Here is a 21,072-nt window from a genome sequence, read left to right on the forward strand (position 1 = left end):
ATATCTAAATATATTCAATCTTAAAATTAAAAATCACAGTAAAGACTATTATTACAATTCATCTGATGTGAAAATGTAAAAAACTGGTAATAAACTTTTCTACCAGTACCAAAAAACCCCTGTAACAATGACTCCAGTAACTCTGTATTACTTTAGAATCTGTATATTTACCCGCGCACTGGAATGTTCATATTCCTTGCAGATTTAGTGACTTCTTCAAACCTCTCTATACTTTCTTCAACTGAACAATTAATATTCATTTTGCTAAAAGATTCAGATGCTGCACCAAATACTGAGACTTCTGTAGCTCCTGCTGCAATCTAAAAAACACATTTCAAGAAAACAGAATCGTAAGACTATATTAAAGTATTAGATTAGGCATTTAATTCTGTACAACATTCTAAAATTTTGAAGTACACTAAGTATATCACCCATATCTAAAATCTAACTTTAATTCCATTTCTTTTAAGCTATAGCATACAGACAAATTGAATCAAATTTTGACATCATTCACTATGGCATATTTTCTGCCTCTTCTTAGCCATTAGTTAAACATGTTTTTAAAGTGATGAATGATAAAGGTAATAAGATGTAAGACATCACATTAACCAACTATACAAACAACTCTCATTGACACCCATATTCATCTTTTCAGAAAAGGAAAAGATCACACAAGAACTCTCACACTGTTCTGTTCTTCCTGAATACCAGGAAGTCATTGTCATGCTTGGGAAAGCTCTCTGTGTGCATATGTCTAGTGCAGCAACAACAACAGGGATTTCCTTGTTAGAGCCAGCTCTAGGATCAAGGGTGCCATTGGTCTTGGTGTCACAGTCACTAAGGATAATATGAAAAATGCGTACATGAGAGTCTACTGAGAGAAGTCTCACAGCAAACACCAGTCCAGAAAATGTGTAAATGTAGTGACTTCACTGAAGGGGCAATTAGCCTGAGCTTGTATTCAGTACTTCAGTAAATTAACTAACATGAGGCAAACCAGAAGGCTGAAAGTCAACTGATAGGAGAAGAAAACATTTAAGCTTAGGAGAATAATTAACTAACTCTCACTCTCCAGTCAGAATAAGACTCTTGTTCAATGAAAATGTATGGAGCTTTTGCAATTTCTCTCTGCCTCTGAAGGGTAATGTCTGTAATTCAGCAACCCTTACAGGGACAAATGTTTTTTCAGACAGAGGGAAAAAACAGCAGTAAGTAAAAATGCGGAAGTAATCTACAACTATTGTTTCATTGTTTTCCCTTCATTATATCACTAAATACAGCACAGAGATAAAGCACAATTAATTAAACTCATTGAGACAAAGTTGCAGCACTATAATCTCACTCTTGATAGTTAAGTCAACTATGCACAGGATTCTGTTTTAACAGATATTTCAGTATAGAACTGTGACAGACTAGACCACAAAAGTCCACCCAGCAGCATACTTCCCAAATACGGCTTGTCCTACATCAGGACAAAAGCACAAGCATTAAAAATTTTCAAAAAACAAAAAAAGTGTAAAGATTTGACTAACAATGTGTATATTTTAAGATGGCTGAACTGGTCCATTTTCACACTTTTACACACTCCAAGTCTACAATTTTGACTATTTTGGAAGGAGTGAAACAAACTTTCAAACCCAACCAAAATGAAATTCAGAATTGCTATAAAGCTTTTTCATTTAAATGAGTCTTTTCTCATCCTTCTTCAGTATTTTCCACGAAGACACTCTTCAGAAACTTTTCTAGGGCCAACAAGTCAAAGAGAAAGAACTGTCTTGCCCTTTATATACAAGCATCATTTAAAGGAACTTACAAAGTTCCTGATCTATGCCTCCACTAAAATACAAGCTTTACATCCCTCTGTGAATTACCCCATTTTTCATAAAGAAAATTGACTTTTGAGTGAAAAAAACTATAGCTTACTTCTAACATTAAAAAGCTAGTTTCTGGTATTGAACTGAAAGTGTCTGAAACATAAAAGAGGTAAATGTGGACAATTCCTATGAAGGCACTTACAGCAGAATGAAAACCTTGAAGATTAGGTGTGAGAACGGGATATCGGACTCCAGGATGCTGCTCAATGCCCCTCATTACTTCTTCATGATCTGCCATCTAAAAGATATAAATAACTTATATTGTTCAGCAGTTATTTTCTGATTTTATATAGCTAAACAGAAATTGGTTTAGACTGTGGTTTTGCCTTCATTGGTTTTATATTTCATACCAAAAAACTAACAACAAGGGAGTTAAACTGATTTTATACAAATACTCTTTTTTAATTTCTTAACTTTTGACTATTTGTGTTGTAATCTTTTTAGATCTATGTGAATATAGAACTGGGGATAAGACTTCTATAGTGTTCCTTTGTGTAAACATATAATTTCCATCATAAACTGACAGACTTACGATCATGCTGCTCATGAAGTGTTACAGCAACTCTGACTTTGCTTCACTGGACTTAATAGGTGGAATTAACAGGATAACTGAGATTTAAAAAACATAGAAATCTTGAAAACTTCAGCACTCTGAAAAATGGAACTTCACCATGTTAAGCACAACTAAACCTGAATTACGCAACACTGTAATCAGAACATTTGAAGACTAAACACATCTGTGTGTTCTTAAAAACACAGCCAAATCCAGTTGTCCGCATAGTGCAATGTTTTAATATATTCAGAAGTTTCTTTCTAAAGAAAATACTTCTTTATTATAGCAAAGATCAGAGTACTTGTTTTCCTTGGTCTCCCCTCACAAAAGAAAATCTGCCTTTTTGAGATAGTCTTACATTTAATCTCTCATACATTCAGAATTAAATATACTCCCTGTAGTAATGAAGAAGATGAATGAAACATTTATTCAATAAAGGGCAGATTCTTTAGATAAGTACATTTTCTTAAAATAAGTGGGTTGAAAACAAATATTTTTCAATGGTGCGCACACCTGAAAACAATACTATTAATAATATTTCTTCCTCTTATTTAATGTCTTAAAGATTCTGAGTTTTAAAAAAAGAATAGTACATTTTAAATAATTTTAAATGAGCTCTCATAAAAGCAAATCTCTCAAGCAAGCACTATTAAGGTGCACTTCTGTTTCTTTCCACACTGGTGAAAAGTATTTTGAGAAGTACCATGTGAAAAGATATATGAACTACAGAGCTTTCATTACTTCTTACTTTCAGCAGAGACCTTATTGATAGCCATGCAGCACCACAATTCTAAATACATGGTATTAACTTATATCACATTCTTAAATAAGAATACTACTTGTAACCTGGAATCTACCTGTCACTGGCTTCCTTCCATGAAAATGAATGGATTAAAAATATCATAAAATTCCATGTATTCCTTTTCAAATATAAGCCAAACAAGTATCTATAAGGAAGAGTATATATGGTATATAAGCTGTTTTATAGTCAGACACAACTCACTTCTCATTACAAAATAAGTGATAGAACAAAACTTTTTTTATTTGCTTCTATGTGAACTGGATTGGTCTGATAACCTCACAAAAAACCTCTCTTAACACCTTATATTTTTAAGAACAAATTTTCATTTCTCAATTTAATATAAGTAGTAGCTACATTTCTCACAGCAAAAAAAGAATATCTGAAACCAAATGATAAATTGAATGGCATATTCTGGAACTAAATTCACTCTCCAAAACTATAGCCTGTCTTAAAATATACTGGAAAACCAAAATGACACTTTTTCAACCAGTATAAATGTGCCAGATCCAAATAATATTATATATATTAAATCTGTCCCATTGCTATTTTTCCTGTAAGTAAATCCCATCTTTGCACATATTGTAAGTTGTAAGATTTTAAATTGTAATAAAATATTTCTTTTCCCAATTTCTTTAAAAATAAGCTTCCTAATAGTAGACATTTATAATTTTTGGCTGTTTATGTTATAGGTGTGGGATCCTGTTTTATATGGCACCTTGCTACCGTGGAACTTTTTCTTTTAGATTTTTCAGTAAAAAAAAAATCTTTGCCAAAAACAACAGTGGATGGGAAACCATAAAAATTTAAAATACTAAAACCAGATATAAATGAATGAGTGATCTAAACATAACTGTAAATTCTATTCCTATGACCTATGAAAAAAAGAAAGAGCAAAGAGAAGACAAAGTCAAGACTGCACTTTGTCAAAGCAACACAATCTTATGTTTTAAATTTAAAAAAAAAATTAAACACTAATTAAGCTGTTAAAACAAAGTATTCAGACATGAATTTGAGATAAGAAGGGATTGCTCATTTTTTTCTAAACTGACAAACCTGTTAGTTTGGTACTTGTAATGGCTCACAGGAAAAGGAAACAAACAAAAAAGGAAGAAACACACCTCTGCTATAGACTTTTTCTTCTAATATTTAAAAAACTACATTATTCTCCATTGCAGTAACTGACAAAGTGTGATGGCAGTTAGAAAAACTTAACCTATTCCCTTTCAACAGACAAGATATGATTGCCCCTATACTGATGCCAAAGAAATTCTGCATTGTCTCTTTTGAGCTTTCCTGTTATCCTTCTTCTAGACTCTTCCCTGGTGATCCTGAGAACACTGAAATAAAGCAAAAGAGTCCCTCAGAGTGTTGCGCAATTTGCTTTGCTAACTCATGAACAAGCATGGCTGTTTTTCTCAAAGAAAAGCCTAGAATACAGTCCAGGCCCAGGATGTATTCTCAGTTTAAAATGAACAAACTTTATCTACATTTTTTCAGATGTCCAACATACAATAGACATTGTTAAAATGGAAGTATTTCCTCAAATTAATTAACTTCTTGTTTTAATTTGTAAATAAACTTGTATGCTCCTTTTCAAATATAAAGTACTCAAATGCATTTGTGCAAACAAGTTCTTGAATTTCTTAAAAATTAGTTTAAATTCTTGCAATTTCTTGAAAAATACTTTAAATTATATATACAAGTATTGATTTATTTCCTTATTTTCCTTATTTAAGAAATAATTAATTTGCACAAAAAGGTGCTAAATAGTAAACTTCAGGACTAAGCCTGAATTTGCATTGTTAAATCTCAAATGGAAACAGGGCAGTCTCATGCCAGTGTAGGTTTGCTGCCAATTCCAGAAAGGCTAGGTTTCTGCTGAATTCTACCAAATGTAAAAATTAATTCTGGAAAAATAATAAGCAAATTATTATGATTCATCAAAATTTAAGAGTAGTTGCTGATAGAGTGTTAGAACTCCAAAATAAGTAATGTGTCTAACTACTATTACATACACAGAAGTCCCAAATTTAGATCTTCCAAACACATTTCCAAATGTGGAAAATTACATTTCATTTAGAAAAAAAGAAAATAATGTATAATAATTTTCTTTTTTACAGCAAGGACTATTAGTTTTAGAAGAGTAGAAAAGAAGTAGAAACAACATTAAATTATATTAATGATGTGTTGCCATCCCGAATCTTTATTTACACCTAAATGTTACATAAATAAATGGAATGGCATTTAAATTGAAATAGTTCTGAATAGAGCTGATTTTACCTACCTGAGGCACCCATTTGGATGAAACAAAACTGGTCACTTCTATTGCAGGCAGGCCTGTTTTGGAAAGCTGGTTGATTAACTCAATTTTTATATCAGTTGGGACTATCACCTATAGACATGGAGACATACTTTAGCAAAGTATTTCACACATAAGAAACTTCTGTAAGTGAAATGTTCCCTGTACATAACCAATACTTTTTTAAAAATTATGAACTACACTTAGATATGTTACCATAATGCTACTTTCTCCTGACAGTAGGAAGTATAAGGAAGGTATAAGGAAGGTACTAGGCAGTATACCTGATCTTGATTTTCTGTCCATCACAAAAGGAAGCATTTCTGTGTAAGCGGTTATAGATCCGTCCTCATTACTTGTTATTAACCAAACACCAATCCAGTAAGAATTGACAAAGGAAATACTAACAGTGCAACCAGTGAAAAATGAGGAAAAAAGCTCCACAGCTGAGGCAGAGTAACTCTATTCTGCTAATACCACTAACATCTCTGGTACAGGTAACAATGCTATACGTGAGCTTATCCTCCCGTTTGTGGAAATAGATTACTTTCTATGCATGTACCTATAACCTCTTTCAATCTTCTTCCATGCTTCCCTACCACCCTTCAGGCAAATAATGCTATCAAAAGAGTAATACTTTTCTCCCGTCTCTCTTTAGCAGGAAGCATGATAAAATCTATTTTACTATTCCCTCTACATGAACACTTGAAGCAGAAACATGAGTTACAAAGATATCCAGTGTTTCAGTGCTTACCAATTATGTCACAACAGAAAGTTATTGACTGACAAGACAAATCCCAGCAAAAAGAAATGTTGAGTAAAAGAAAGGCTAGTTAGCCAAGTATAGAAAGAAATTATATGATCTAAATGCTGGGTAAATAGGAATACACTTTCATTCTAAGATAAAGGAAAGTTATCAATATGAAAATACATATATTTAATAGTAAAATGAAAGAAACATAATTAGCAGGATGCACTTGTTCTACACAATGAAAATAACACTAACATGCATGTCAAAGCACACACAAAAACCTAAAGAGAAAAGTTACCTTTTCATTTTGTAATCCATCCCTTGGCCCAACTTCTACAATCTTTATGTACTCAGGCAATCCAGCTGCTTGAGGTTCCTGAAATAAAAATCAATACTGAAAAATAAAACAATTAAGGTCACCAAGATCAAAAAGTACAACTTGTCCTTTCCTATGACTCTGGGTATAAAGTCATATTGTCAACATTAAGTTTGCTTAGCACATTTAAAAATCTGTGAGAACATGTTCCACACCTTGACCTAAGGAATAAAAGTTAAAAACAGAAGTTAGTGAATGTTCCACTGCTCCTTTGTGGTCACAAAAGTTTATTAAAAATGTACACAGAACCATAAATGAACATTGAGTTTTACAGTGAGAAATAGTTCCATTTCAAAAATCTTTCCAATGAACAATCCAGTCCTCCAAACTTATAACTGAATGTTCTCAATTTCACTTAACAGGTACTTCTCTGTAAACGTTTGCAAGACTTAGCTATAAATCTGAAAATAACATAGCAGTCAAGAAATGTTAAAAGGATTATTAATGAAAAATGAGTGTTATTTCTCCAATTGAAAATGAAAGTTTCAAAAAAGGATTGAAAGGAGAACAAGGAAAGCCTCCAGTAGACAGGAAGAAGAATTTTTCAGATGTAAGAGCAGCTACGGAAAGGCAGGAGGCTGGTGGGGACAGGAGGGAAGGAAGGCAGCAGTAAGGTCAAAGGGCTAAGGAAAACATGGGGAACTGGAGGGGGAGGAAGGAGAAATGAGAACAGGAGAGCAGGTGAAGGGAAATGAAACTTCAGTTTTTATTATTTAGCTGCTCTCTGATTGAATCAAGTTGACAGGTGTGGCATTTAATGTAAACTGGGCCTGTAAGTCCTGAAACAGTTCAGAGCAGTTGGCTGGACTGAACCTCAAAAGCTCTGTGCCCTTAAAAACACACCCCATAGCTAATTTGGGGCACACTGTCCATGCTCAGGAGTGGACAGGAGAGACACAGACAGCCTTGTCAGGAGCTCTGGAAATACCCTGTCTTCTGTACCACACTGAGGACAGAAACCAATCCAGTTCTCCACTCCAGTGTTGAAAGCTGGGATCAGCACAAGCTACCTGCAGGACAGCTGCTCCACCGAACCCACTACCTCTCCTGGAGTTTAGCACCACTGGAAGGGTGACACTGACAGCACAGGGGCAGCTCCCACCCGTGGGAGTAACAGCTCCCCCAGACCTGTGATTTTCCATAAATACAGCCACTAATCTCACAACATCCACAACCAAAGGAAAACCCTATATTTTATTTCTCCCTGACTAGTATCATCAGGGTTGTTTCAACCAAACAGCTGCTAATTTCTCCTCCGTAATGGAAAGTGAGCATGCCTATGAGCACCCTTGGTTTCTCCCTGCATTCTTGATGCCTGTGGGCAGTTCTCTGCAGGACTTGCCAAAATACAATAAATATATTTTAGATCATTTACTGTATATTTATCTGAGCCCGGTAAAAAGAATGGGAAACAGCTGTATAGCATCTATTTGATCACATGGAACATCTGGTAAGTTGAAACTCTGTCAGGCCCTGCTAAGCCCACACTCACTGACAGTATAAACCTACTTAAATGTGAAGGTAAAACCTTCACATCTGCTGCATATTGTTCCTCTTAAGTTATTTTCACAAATATGGCACTGCTTCAGCACTACAGGCATAAATCTGGGTTATTTCATGATTATCAGATCCTTCTTGTTGCAAGACAAATGCCACAGCTGTGCTATGAGTGACGCTGTGACAGGAAAATAAAAAGAAAGCTAAAATAGATTATGTGAACCAAAGCATAATTTAGAGCATGAAAAATGTCCATAAAACTTTGGGAGCAAAAGTGTTCATTTTCTAGGCCAAATCTTGTAAATCCTATTTAGTGTCTATTGTGGCAAAAATTTGTGGAAATCAAGAGTTGTACTCGTCTTTTCAAGTACAGAATGGTTCACACAGCCCTTGTGACACCACATCAGGTGATGTCCACAGCCCTTGGAGTTCATAAGGGTCAAAAGTTTGGAGGGGATACTGCAGAAAGGCATTCAAGTATTGTTTTTTATTTTCTGCCTGTGATATTAGATATACAATCTCTTTGAACCATAATCCAGGCTTCTCAGCCCCTGATTTTCTCTCTAGCCTTCCTGTTCACTAGCCAGTCTCAACTTGAATTCACTGTTCACAGAGTGAGAACAACACTGAGAACCACATAGGGAATGGCTCCCACACACTGGAAACTCAAGGCAGTACTACACACAAATCTGTACACTCTTCAAGCTGATGAACTAACAGCTTAGAGTAAACGTCTCAGCTATGAGTCCAGAAGAATCTTGCTTTGCATTTCATCTAATTTTATTTATGGTGCATATGGTGCATCCTCCTCCTCCTATCTTCAGTTCCTCCTGTGAGCCATCCAATTTTGTACTGAAGATGTCTTCTGTGCATCCGTTATCAGCAGATATTACCACCTTGATACTTTCTTGTGAAAACTTTTGGACTAACATCATTACCTTTGGTACAAACACATATTATCTCAAATAATTAGATTAGTGCTGTAGAAGAAAGATGTTTTTTAAAAAATGGAGGAACTCCACCCAGCAATGTCTTTCCAGCCTAATAAATCTGCTTGCAACATTATCTCCCATTTTCTCCTCAGCCAATTTCTTCATCTCACAAATTCTGTTCTGATCATCTCTCTCCCTACTGTAACTAATAATTTCTCTTGTGCTGCATTGCTGAAGATCAGATAACAAGCAAGTCAAAGACAGGCAGAATACTTAGGTTCAGGTCCCTGTATACTCTTTATACCTTTTAGAGTCCATTGATGCTGGATAGAACTCAGAAACAAACCGGAGACTATAAGAGTATGTGTACCACCTTCTGCTAAAGTGACTCCAGCATTTTTCTATGCTGTGGCTCAAGCTGAATAGAAGGAGTAAAGGACTCTCACCTGTCCTGTGAATGAATACTTGGTAACTAGCTATTGGGACATTCTTCCAAGAGAGAAAGAAATACGTACTTGACAAAGCTGTTGGGAAGAAAAAGGAGACCACACTTTCTAGGAAGTTTTCTGAATCCAGTGCCACACTTGCAGAATATCTGGACATTACTTAAATAACATCTGAAGAAAATCCTGAGCCAAGCCACATTCTGTGTCAGGCTCAATGCCACCTGCGCTCACTAGTCAAGCTTCAAATGCACAGAACACACTGAAGTCTGTAAGAACTTCGGTAGAGTTTAAACACTTCTCTGTTTACTACCTGGATGGCATCAGACCTCAACCAGGACTTGGGCTTCATGAATTAAAGGACTCATTTCCCCAAATGCTAACTGGAGCATTTCAAATGTACACTACACCCTTGAGTAAAAGGAATGATTTTCTGAACCAACAAGACCAACTTAGGGAATTTCAACACCTTTAAGTATAGCACTAAATGCCCTAAAGATAATAATTAGAAAATAGAAACAAACAGAAAAATGAAAACCAGTTTATATATTTTAAATGAATGAGAAATGGGGAACTTTGCAGAAATACACAAGTACTAATTTTAGTACTACTAAACATGTCAGGTATACAATTTTGTTTCAGAAAAAATATTTACTAAATTGAATTACATGAACTATTTTTATGTAACAATATTTGAAAAGTACTAATGGCAAATACTTAGGTGTAACTGCTTATTGAATAATATGGGGCCTCTGTTAAAAAGTAATGACCACCAAAGTACCATGTTTTAAATATCAAAAAGGAAATAGCTGACATAAAAGACTAAGGGCCTGGAAATTTTTTTTCCCATGTATCAAACCTTGCCAAGGGAGCACAAAAAGCATATAAAACCACAAAAAAAAAATTGCCTCCCTAAAACAGAATGCAGCCAAAGAGTATTTTTAAAAGAAATAGAAAAAGGAAAACCAAACCATTTAGCTTCAGACATTGAATGCCAAATTTCTGTATGGAAACATTCTCTCTCAACTATAAATAGCTGCAAAGTTAGGTTCATTATAGAAAACCCTAGTAACTTTTAATTAAAGCAGTATAATATCCCTAATGTAACAAAAAATGTAAACAAATTAAATAAATACACTTTTTAAGCTCTGTCAGTACTTCATTACTTCTAGTAAAGGTGCTGAGGTTCTTTCTATGATTTTTATTCCATGAAGGTCATTCATAAGGGCAGAAACAGCAAATATTACCCAGAGCTTCTCAAAGGTAACTGAAAAACACAAAAGAGAGAAGGATCTGGAGGTTCAGGTCTTTTCAATCCTTCTAACCATGAAAGATAAACCTCTGCTTTCCTTTTCCACAAGGTGGTGTTCTGGCACAGAAGACAACCGAAGAAAGGTCAGACCATCTTGTAAAAAGAAGAATTACTCAGGAAAGCAGTTTTCAACAAGAATCAGCAGGGAGGTGGCATCAAACTCCATAACATATATCTGCAGTGACAAGGAAAAATGCCCAAAAATCAGGAGAAGGCTTAAGATAAATAATATGATTGCTGGAAAGAGAATAATGAAAACTGGTCAATCTTCTGAACACATAGATGTCTCTAAGCTTTACAAGATACAGAGGAAATAAACAGGAAGAAACAAAAATCCTTGTTCACACAGTTCACACTACTAGAAGACACATATTAAACATATAAAATCCCAGCTTAACTAGAGAAAAAATGAAGATTCAAAAACCAGTCAGATGCACCTGAGGAATATCGCTCAGTAAAGATAATACTCAGTAAACTGAGTAGTCATTCTAGAACTTCTGCTATATGCTGCTGACATGATCACTGGAAGAAGAGTAGCTATGAATGGACCATGACTAGCAAAACCCCTCACCCCCTGAGAATCTTTCATCAAATGACATTTTCTCATAATATTGCTTCATATACATGACCTGAATGTTAACACAAACATACCCCAAACAAAGCAGTTTCAGCAGAGTACAAAATTCCATTGACATACTAGATGCATTTCAATAAAAGCAATATGTAAGATAACACGATTCCATATTGTTTCTGATGCTGTCTGACTAAGTAAAAAAATGAAATGGCAAAACTGATCCTGGGCTATAAACTAGGATGTCATAGATAAAACAGTAGCCTGGCACTTAATGAGCAGAAATATTGCGACTTTCTACTTCAGAAAAAAAGTCAATCAATGGAGATTGTCCATGGGAGGCCAAAATATAAAATGCAAGTAAATCATTCCAGAATAAAATTAGTTAAGAGCAGAGTTAACTTATCTGGAATAAACCAAATAATTGTTGAGGTCAGAAGGTTTGTTTGAGCTCATGAAAGAGTAGTGATTTACATATATCAGGGGACTGTCTGAACTGAGAGAGAATTCACTGCAGGGATTGCTATGGTCAAGTATCAGCCCTAACATTTCTACTGTCATTTACATTAATTATTAAATTCCAATATGATCTGCTAGTATACTACTTCTTATAGTTGCAGGGCTGTTTACAGTAGAAGTCATTCATATGAAAACATAAGAAATATGATTTTAAACAAAAAGGAATTTAACTGAACAATAAGAATTATGCTTATGCTGCTGGAGTGTCCAGTTGTCTGATCTAATCCTGTTGACAAAGAGGACTTTAATGGTAAAGGACTTTAAAGGTGATAAAGTACAAAGATTTGGAAAAAAAGAATTCCGTCAAGTATTCTGATGAGCTGGCAAATCAAAAGGTAATGAATGACATTAATTAGGAATGCTCAAAAGACTGAAAAAAAAATAGTAGTATTTGAACACTACTCTTATACAGAACTAGAACATTCAAGTCATACTCAGCTACACTACTCATACAGTTACAAATTTTAAAAAGCAAAACACCATTTATATACAGCTATTCCTTTCAAAAATCCTTTAAAATAAGTCTTCCAAAGCTACAGCAGACAAGGTATTCAGATCAAGGTTAAGAAACTGCACCTCATTGTCACTGTCTAAATAGATCAACCCAGAGTCATGCTGGATGACTTCAGAGTTCTGGTCTCCAAGTCCTGCTCAGAAACGGCAGGGTCCTGCTTTGTCCATTTACTGCAAGTCTCATTGCAAATCTATCAAAATGTCATTACACCGACAGGCATCTGAAATGGCACTAGACACATCTGTTCGGCAGCTAACTGAGCCTCTAAATGGTTACCCCTATGCATGTTTATGAAGGCATAATAGATGTCGAAATTGCTGTTTCAGCTGAAGAAGCTCCAATATGGCTGATAAAGATAAAAAATAAATCAGGTCATCCTAGGGTTCACACCTAGTGGCTCATGATCTCAACTGCCAGGTCTGTTTAACTGCTAGGAGAACGCCAGAAGGGCACAGGTCTCTTGAGCATCTTACAATGTGTAGAATATCCCTACCCCAGAAAGATGTCTCATCCTTTGTGTTTCCAATGGCATTAGGCATCTATGTTTAGGCAACTGAGTCTTGTCCCATGTTTGCAGTGATTATCACATGAATTTCAGATATTGTAGATACCTGCTTATGTCTTCATTCAGGTGTTGTAATCCCAAGCAAACATTTCCATCAGATGAACTATGTATCATCTAATGAGTTATCAAGAGAAATCAGAGAAATCAGAGAAACTTGAGTTCCTCATTCCTTCAGTAGGGAATATATTCTTTCCGTCATTCTAAATCAAGTTTTCAGCCTTCCTTGCTGACATGATTCCCAATCCATCCTGCTGTCGATTTCACCTTTGCCATTAAATTCTTTCCCTCTGAACAACTGAAAGACAGATAAATATGTAGAAGAAAGCAAGTAACTTCACTGTTTGTAGCAATTTCAATCCAAAATATATTTTCTGTAGCTGATATCTTACACATCAACAATTTTCCAGGTATATGAAAGGCATAATATAGCACATGAATACTTAGGTACCATCAGTCCAATGATTCGGAGCAATTGGCACGATCTCTACTCTTCTGCCCAAACTACACTTTAGAAGCAAATCAGACCAACTTAATTCTTGCCTTGTTTTCCCATGACTCCTCTGTAAACAGAGAATTCTCAAAGCTTGACAAAAAGCTCACATAGTATGCATCTGTATGCAAACTTTGAGATAAAAAATGCTGACTTAGAAATGCTATAGAATAAGACAGACATTGTTGAGAGAGAAATAGAATTAGAAACAAGTTTCAAATTATGGCCTTGCAAATAGACTAGATACTTTAGAGAAATAGAACTATGAAAGATGCATTGTAGTAGGACCCACAAGGGGTAATTTTCTAGATGGTTGGCTTTGAGGCATTAACAGCATTGTGTGGCAAAAGCTGATAAGCCAAGAAACACTTATAATGTATTGCAATTAAGAAATAGTTTGGCTTCTGATTGTAATAGCATGAATTGCAACATCTGTACTGTCTCACCCTTCACATGAGACTGAAAATAGACTAAAAGTTTTTAAAACGCCTCTCAAGTGCCCCGTCTCTGGATCAGAAAAAAGTATAATCCAAGACACCTAGACCCATGGGCCGACTTTGCAGCTTGACCCCGGATCTCTCTCATCATCATGGACCTGCCTGACAGGCACAGGGTTGCATGGCCAACTCTGTTTACAACCACTGGACCGAAGCCTGACTCACTGACCTGCACTCCCAGTTGTAACCTTGGACTTCCCTTAACAACACAAACTCATCCGATGACCTGGGCTTGTGCTTGAAGCCCCTCTAGATCTACCCTCTAAGATACCACTCTAGACCTACCCTTCTCACCCCACTTAGCTCCTGTGGGACTGCATAGTCAACTGCTGGGTCCCTCCATTAGGGAGCTGCTGGCCCTCACTGCTCCATGATGGAGAAATTTCTTATTCTAGAGTTCATTGTTATATCTGAACCTTGTTCCTTAACGTCCAGTTCAGATATATGCTCCTTAAGTATTTCTTTACCCCATGTCAAACTGGCTGGCATTAGAATGCAGCCTATTTCTCCCTTTCTTTGTCCTTTCTGTCAGTTGCACCTAAAACAAAAGTGTAGTTGTTAATGCCGAGCACCCAAAGGATAAGCTTTGCTGACGGAGGCCAGAAATATCACACTTTTCAGATTAGAGTAGCAGCATTCATAAAATACATCTGAAAATTAGTGTTTTGTGTATTAACTCTCTCTGATTTATCTCCTTACCCACTGGAGGCTACAGATATCAGATGCTATGACAGTAATCCCAAAGAACAATGTTTTATCCAAGCAATGAACAAGGGTTTGACATGAAAAAATACACCAAAAACCAACAGTAAAAGAGCTCTGTCTGATACATTAACAGAACCATGTTTATAAAAGAGAAAACTTAAGCATAATATGCAATTGTGCTAAATCACCTATCACAAAGACAACTGCCACAGAGATATTAAGTTTGCAAACTAATTTCACAGCACAGTACTTCCCTGATTTTAGCAAAATGCAGTGAGATGTAGCAAAAAAAATAAGAATTCCTTTCTATAAGAAAGAATATTTCTTTCAGACAAACACAAAATAGGACATTATATAAAGAGCTACAGAGTTAATAAATCAATATAATATCTGCCTGCAGGAGTTGAGAGAGGAAACCGGAGGAATTCCTCACTTCCCAGACTATTTTCCTTTATATTAGATCAGAAGAGATCAACTCTCACATATTTTGGGTGAAACACCTGCTGATTATTTTCTATGATTTGTAGTTTACTCTTTTGCTTACAGTGGATGTACTTAATGGATGGGAAACCAGAACCTGCAGCTGCCTCCAGTACACAATTTACCTCATATAACCAATTGAATTGAACTCAGCTGGAACTATGAACACACAGAAACTGAAAGCCTGGAACTGTTTTGTTTAATTGAAAGGGTAGTCATACATTTGAATACTGTTTGGAGGTGCCCACTTTCACTTTTATTTTAAAAGCATAAGAATAAAATATAATAATAATAATACATTTTTAAATGCATGAGACCATGAAAGTTGTTTTCTGTTGTACTTTTCATATCACATCGAAGACTAAACTCATGTTCCTTCTTAGGTTATTACTCATTTTCTCCTTCCATGAGGAAATGCAGTAGTAGTAAACAAGCTTAAAGACTCTTCACTGTTTTTTACCCCATGTTGTGGGTTTGGAATGCATTCTGAAACTACTACTCTTAATCAAACAAATTACATGGGTTACCATACTGATCTTGCAACAATATTATTCTGTATTTCTTTATGACCTTCTCAATTTCTTCATAAACTAGATTTTCTTGATCTCTCTTCCATTTGAAGAGAACACAAAATGTGTTTCTTCCAAAACTGACACGCTACACTGAACTACTATGCCAGGCAAGTGTTTTTCTGAGTAGCAGGATATAAAGCCATGAATTGTTAGCCCATATTCTTTAGCCTTAGTCCTGACTAAATCCTTGCTTTGTAACTTTTCATAAATTGCTTTCAACCCCAATTTGTACAAAGAATAGATATGGTGAAATGATAGTACACAGCTTAACCAGTGGTGCTATCTCAGGGATACAGTAAAGGCTACGACAGACAGAAAACCAATAAAGTAGTATTTCCCACTTTATACAATAGCTATGAGCAAAATCTATTAATATAAGCAGTTATGAAGAAACACATGTAAGTTTTACACAAAACACAATTACTAGTAGTATTTCAAATAATATTAATAAATATGGGGAAAGATAAGCATGTAATTTTCAACATTTAAGATTTATTATTAATTTATACATTTCATTGTTATTTTCATAACTCAATAGAAACAAAGCCAGTGAAAGTATACTAGAAAATATTATGAAGCCATCTTGATCTGAAGATAGTAACACACCCCCAGAAGCTTTTCCCTTTAATAAGCAAAGGGAAGAAATGTGAATTACAAACATTGAATTGTATACATTACACATTTTAAATTGTGATCATCAAAACCATGAGAGTTTATGCTACATTCTAACTATGCAGCCGAGGACAACTTACTACATGTCAGTATAGAGTCACACAGACATCTCCTGTGGTCATAGCTTAAGATTCACCAAACACAAGCTCCAGTGGGTCAGAAAATTCCACAGGCACAGGGCAGGCTAACAAAACTGCTGTTCTGACAGCTCTTCAAAGAAGAAATCTCAGGAACTGAAGACTGAGTGTCTAACAGAGGCAGCAGCAGCTAGTTCTAAGAGTAACTGGAAACCATGTCCAAATTCTCTGCCATGATGTTGGATGCTCTCAAAAAAAAAAAAAAAAAAAAAAAAAAAAAGTAGCAGCATTACAGGACAAACAGAAAGATAAAATCAAGTGCAATTGTTTGCTATCTTTGAAAACAAAGAAATACCTTATTTTAATATTAATTTTTTTACAAAAATTCATTCATAATCTGGCAACAAAAACTATAGGCCACATTTGTCAATAATAGTCCCCTGGATGAGACTGAACTTTCTGAATTATAACTGATGACTTGACACCTTCTAAAAAACATTTGTTGCTGTTCTCAACAAATGTAGAGTACATGGAATAGAAGAGATCTGAATACCCAAATTACAGCCAACAGCTCATGCAACCTAAAAAGGCACAAAACCTAAAAAGATGTGTTGTAGTCACAGACAATTTTTTGTAGTCACAGACAATTTTTGATAACTTGAAATATAATGATCAAGGAATCTATTAGTAGCATCAGGTGGTAGCAGAGGCATAGACAACCACACTTATGTAACAATGAAATCAATAATAAATGGTACTAGAGACTTCTATTATTAACAGGAGGCCAACACAGTCAGTTACTTCAGCAAAAATTAAAAATGTATTTTCAGGACATGGTGTATACATTACCTTTTTCTATTTCGCTAAATGCTTCCCTTGGCAAACAAGCAGCATTTCTCCATTAACCAAGCTGATTTACAGCCAACTCACTTTCATCCATATCCCTATCTTGGTCAAAGCCTGGAAAAGCAATTATACTCTGCCATCTGGGCTGGATTAAAAGGATACAGAGAATGGAGATCAACAGCATACTGATGACACTGGAGCCAAAACCTCCCACACTTTCCTTTACTGTTATTTATGGTAATAGTATTATGGTGTGTATGGTGTTTTACAGGCAAAACTAAAGACAGAATTCTAGAAAGGAGAAAGAGTGGTGTTTTTCCACACACATTGAAAAAGCAGAAGCATGATCATCATTACAAATCCAACATGTGCAAGTAATTTGCTCTTTAAAATACTTTCAGATATCAGTGGGGGGGGAAATGAATATACTGACAATTCAGCCCATCCACCCTATCAGGTAAGTCTCTCCAAATAACTCATTGTCAATAAAAGTGATTTATGCATAGTTCTTTAAGAATTAAAATTAAAAGCTGAAAGTAAATCACTATTCTCCATCAATACTGAAATCAAAATTATCTTCTGTGTCCAAAGGCTGGGCCTACAAGATCAAGTAAATCATGAATTCAAGTACAGGTGGGCCACCACCATTTTCCACATCTCTCTTTCCAAAAGACACTGATTAAAATTAAAATTTAATGGTTATTTATTTCATCACTGTTGGCAACTCATGCTCCATGAATGGGAATTTACAATTTATAAAGCTCTTTAAAAAATAACATCTGTAAAGTGTTATCATAATAATTTCTCAATAATGGTAAGGAAATTATAACTTTAATACTATGCCATTCTTGATGTTATAAAAATCTTCCATTTTCACAATGAAATTAGTCAAATGTAGCATATTTAAAGAATATAATTTTCTTCCTATTTCTGAAATGCTGAAAACAATTTAAGGCTTTAAAAATTTTCCTCATATGAAATTCTAAAAATATATAGATATAGGGTGCTAGTTTTTAAATAAACATTTAAAATAAATTATCACTTTCTAAAGGCTTACTAAAAATACTCATGTAATAATGATATGTCACATCTTCTGAACTGGTTAAATTTCTAATTTATTACAGTAAGTAGTAATGTCATAGTAAATTTTAGCACATTCTAATCATGCAAACCTGAAAACAGTAAAGTGGAACAAGCAGAAGAAAATATATTGGTACTGGAGGAACTATGAGAAAGACAAAACCAAATTTGGAACATATCACTTTGGAATGTTTGAAAAGATTAACGGTTGTCATGGCAAAATGAATCATGATATTTCTTAAATTTTTATTGCTTTCTTTTCTATACTCTGAATATTCAGGAAGCTTGGGGTTTTTAAGCCTCCATATTCTGGATAATAAAGTGCTCAACTGATGAGAAAGAAATGTATGTTGTTGTAAAACTGGTAATAAGACCAGTGTTAACTAATGACAAGAAAAAAGAAAAAAATATCTAATAGTACTACTATTAGCTGTACTTCCATTTTACTGTGACACATAATCTTAACTGAAAGATTTTTCCAAACACCGACAATAGATAATACTACATGGACTAAATGGCAATGCAACCATCCTACTCATTAAGCCCAAAATGTCCTGAAATGTTCTTAATGACAGGACTCAACTGGACTTCAAAACACCTGAACTTAAGTATCTACACAGTTATATCTTCAGGTGTCCTAGGTATCCCTGTACAGTCAATGTATATATTCACACAAAATGTCTTAAGGTTCCCTAAGCACAGCATGCAGGACACAGTGCCCATGGCTTTTTGGAAGCCAGAGATAAAGGAGGATATTACAGGGTCTCTTAAATGGCGCCATCAATGAAGAATGGCCAACTGAACGAAGCCACCTCTTAGCACTGTCAGCAATGGCCAAAAGTATATCCAACAACTCAGCAAACACAAGGGGCACAAGTCAGATGGCTAAATGCAGGCACCCCTGGGCATTTGGGATGCATCTGACTTGACCTCTAGTCATTGTGCCAGAAAGCATGAGTCTCCAGTAAATCCTAGTCAACACCTGCCAACCTTATAAAATATCTCAGCTACCTCAGGGCATCTCACATGGCACAAGACAAAGAGTGCTTATGAAATTGAATCAAGTCATGAATATCAAAAAATGGCAGGCAGACAAGAGAAAATTCTCAATCACCAGTTGATTCCTCTCTGCATAGCCAACAGTCAACTGGCTAAGTAGCTTGACTTTCCATCATCTTCATTCATCCCATTCTGGCAAAAGCGACGTGCCAAGGCAAATGGACTGGTCTATACACTGTCTTCCCTTTCCCCAGTGAAATAGTAATGTACGCTGCTTTACTTTCTACAAAGCTAGTATATAGTTCAATTCAAATTATGTTTCCATGGTTTTAAAAATTCAGCTGTGATCAGCTGTGGATTCTGTTAAATCTTTTCCCTAATCCCAGTGTTCCACATGATATACCTTCATCACTTACCTTGTTCCTCCATTTCTCACATACTAACACCTATATTTAATCTCATCTTAACTATTTGCATTAAAAGTAAGCCCTAAAGCCACATACAGTTCCTTTCCAGATGCTGCTGTTGAATTATTTCCCTATGGGTTTCACCAAACATTCCGGCAATGTCCTCTGGCGCTTCAGTTCACACATCTCATCCATTCAAAGCCTTTAAATGTCTTTTTCCAAGAAACTCATAAACTAACACCTTTATTCCCACACAAAACAGCTAACATCTGTGGACAAAAAAAAAACCCACTCAAAGAAGAAATGTCTACCCAGCACAGTTTTTTCACCAGTGCATCTTTTAGCAGTTTTTGCATGTAATAAATCTGGTTTTGTCACAAGAGCTGCTGAGAATGACTCTCGTAAGAATATTTAATCCAAATAAATTCATATAGTATGCCACAACTGGAGTAACTTTCATTCATTTACATCAAACTGTAAAATAAATCTCCATTTAACAAGGGAATTATCTAAAAATAATACCAGCTACAACAACATTCCAACAGTAAATATCATTTCCTTCTTATCACCTGCAGCATCTTTTCCATCTTTTGCAAAATTAGAATTTTATCCCAAATGTTAATCAAAATCTTCACCACTGACACAATGCCTAACCCAGGAAAAATTAGAAAAGCTATGAGCTGATTACTTCTAGCTGTAATAAACTCAAGTTTGAAAGGCAATCCTTAGAACTGTCCCTGGAAGTATTTTTCTGAAATGTAAACCATGCGTTTAGCCGTTTTCTGGTTCCTCTGAAGTGACTGACTAAAAGACCAGATAATAAAATATGTATCTGATTATTAATATCTTATGTAAGTTCTTTTTAATATTCACTGCATGTTATGTCCCTATCAACATATTAAAAAATAGAAAAAAAATCCTTCATCTCTACTGCAGTGCTTAATTTTAAAACGTATGCACCATTTTGGCATTTCTACCCCAAAAGGGCTATAGAAGCATACATTAACACAGCAATAATAAAATATTTCCCTTTTGCTGAAAACCAAAAATACTGAATTTTTACAGGTATTTAGCACTGTATGAAAGTCTGATTTTGATCATGCTCTCATCTCAAAAATTTCAGATCAACCAATAAAGCAACTTCTCTCAGAATGTCAGTATCTTGATGAGTTTTCCTAAGTGACAGAAGATGGATGGATTAGATAGAGAGAACCTTTTCCTACAAATTTCTGCATGATT

General features: G+C 35.2%; 1 protein-coding gene across 9 annotated transcripts in view; it reads right to left on the reverse strand.

Moving 5' to 3' along the window:
* Nucleotides 1-21,072, reverse strand: part of HMGCLL1 (3-hydroxy-3-methylglutaryl-CoA lyase like 1) — an 85,212-nt gene that overhangs the window by 55,666 nt on the left and 8,474 nt on the right. For 8 of the 9 annotated variants that reach the window (XM_063389388.1, XM_063389383.1, XM_063389386.1 and 5 more), the window contains exons 2-5: nt 6,578-6,655; nt 5,514-5,621; nt 2,017-2,112; nt 172-320 (exon numbers count right to left, since the gene is read on the reverse strand). In XM_063389388.1, the coding sequence (XP_063245458.1) occupies nt 172-320; nt 2,017-2,112; nt 5,514-5,621; nt 6,578-6,655 (431 nt within the window). Of the gene's footprint in view, nt 1-171; nt 321-2,016; nt 2,113-5,513; nt 5,622-6,577; nt 6,659-21,072 lie in introns of those variants that run through there. The other variant, XM_063389392.1, reaches the window with a different exon arrangement.

The sequence above is a fragment of the Prinia subflava genome, chromosome 2, assembly GCF_021018805.1.
Source record: "Prinia subflava isolate CZ2003 ecotype Zambia chromosome 2, Cam_Psub_1.2, whole genome shotgun sequence".
Taxonomy (NCBI): domain Eukaryota; kingdom Metazoa; phylum Chordata; class Aves; order Passeriformes; family Cisticolidae; genus Prinia; species Prinia subflava.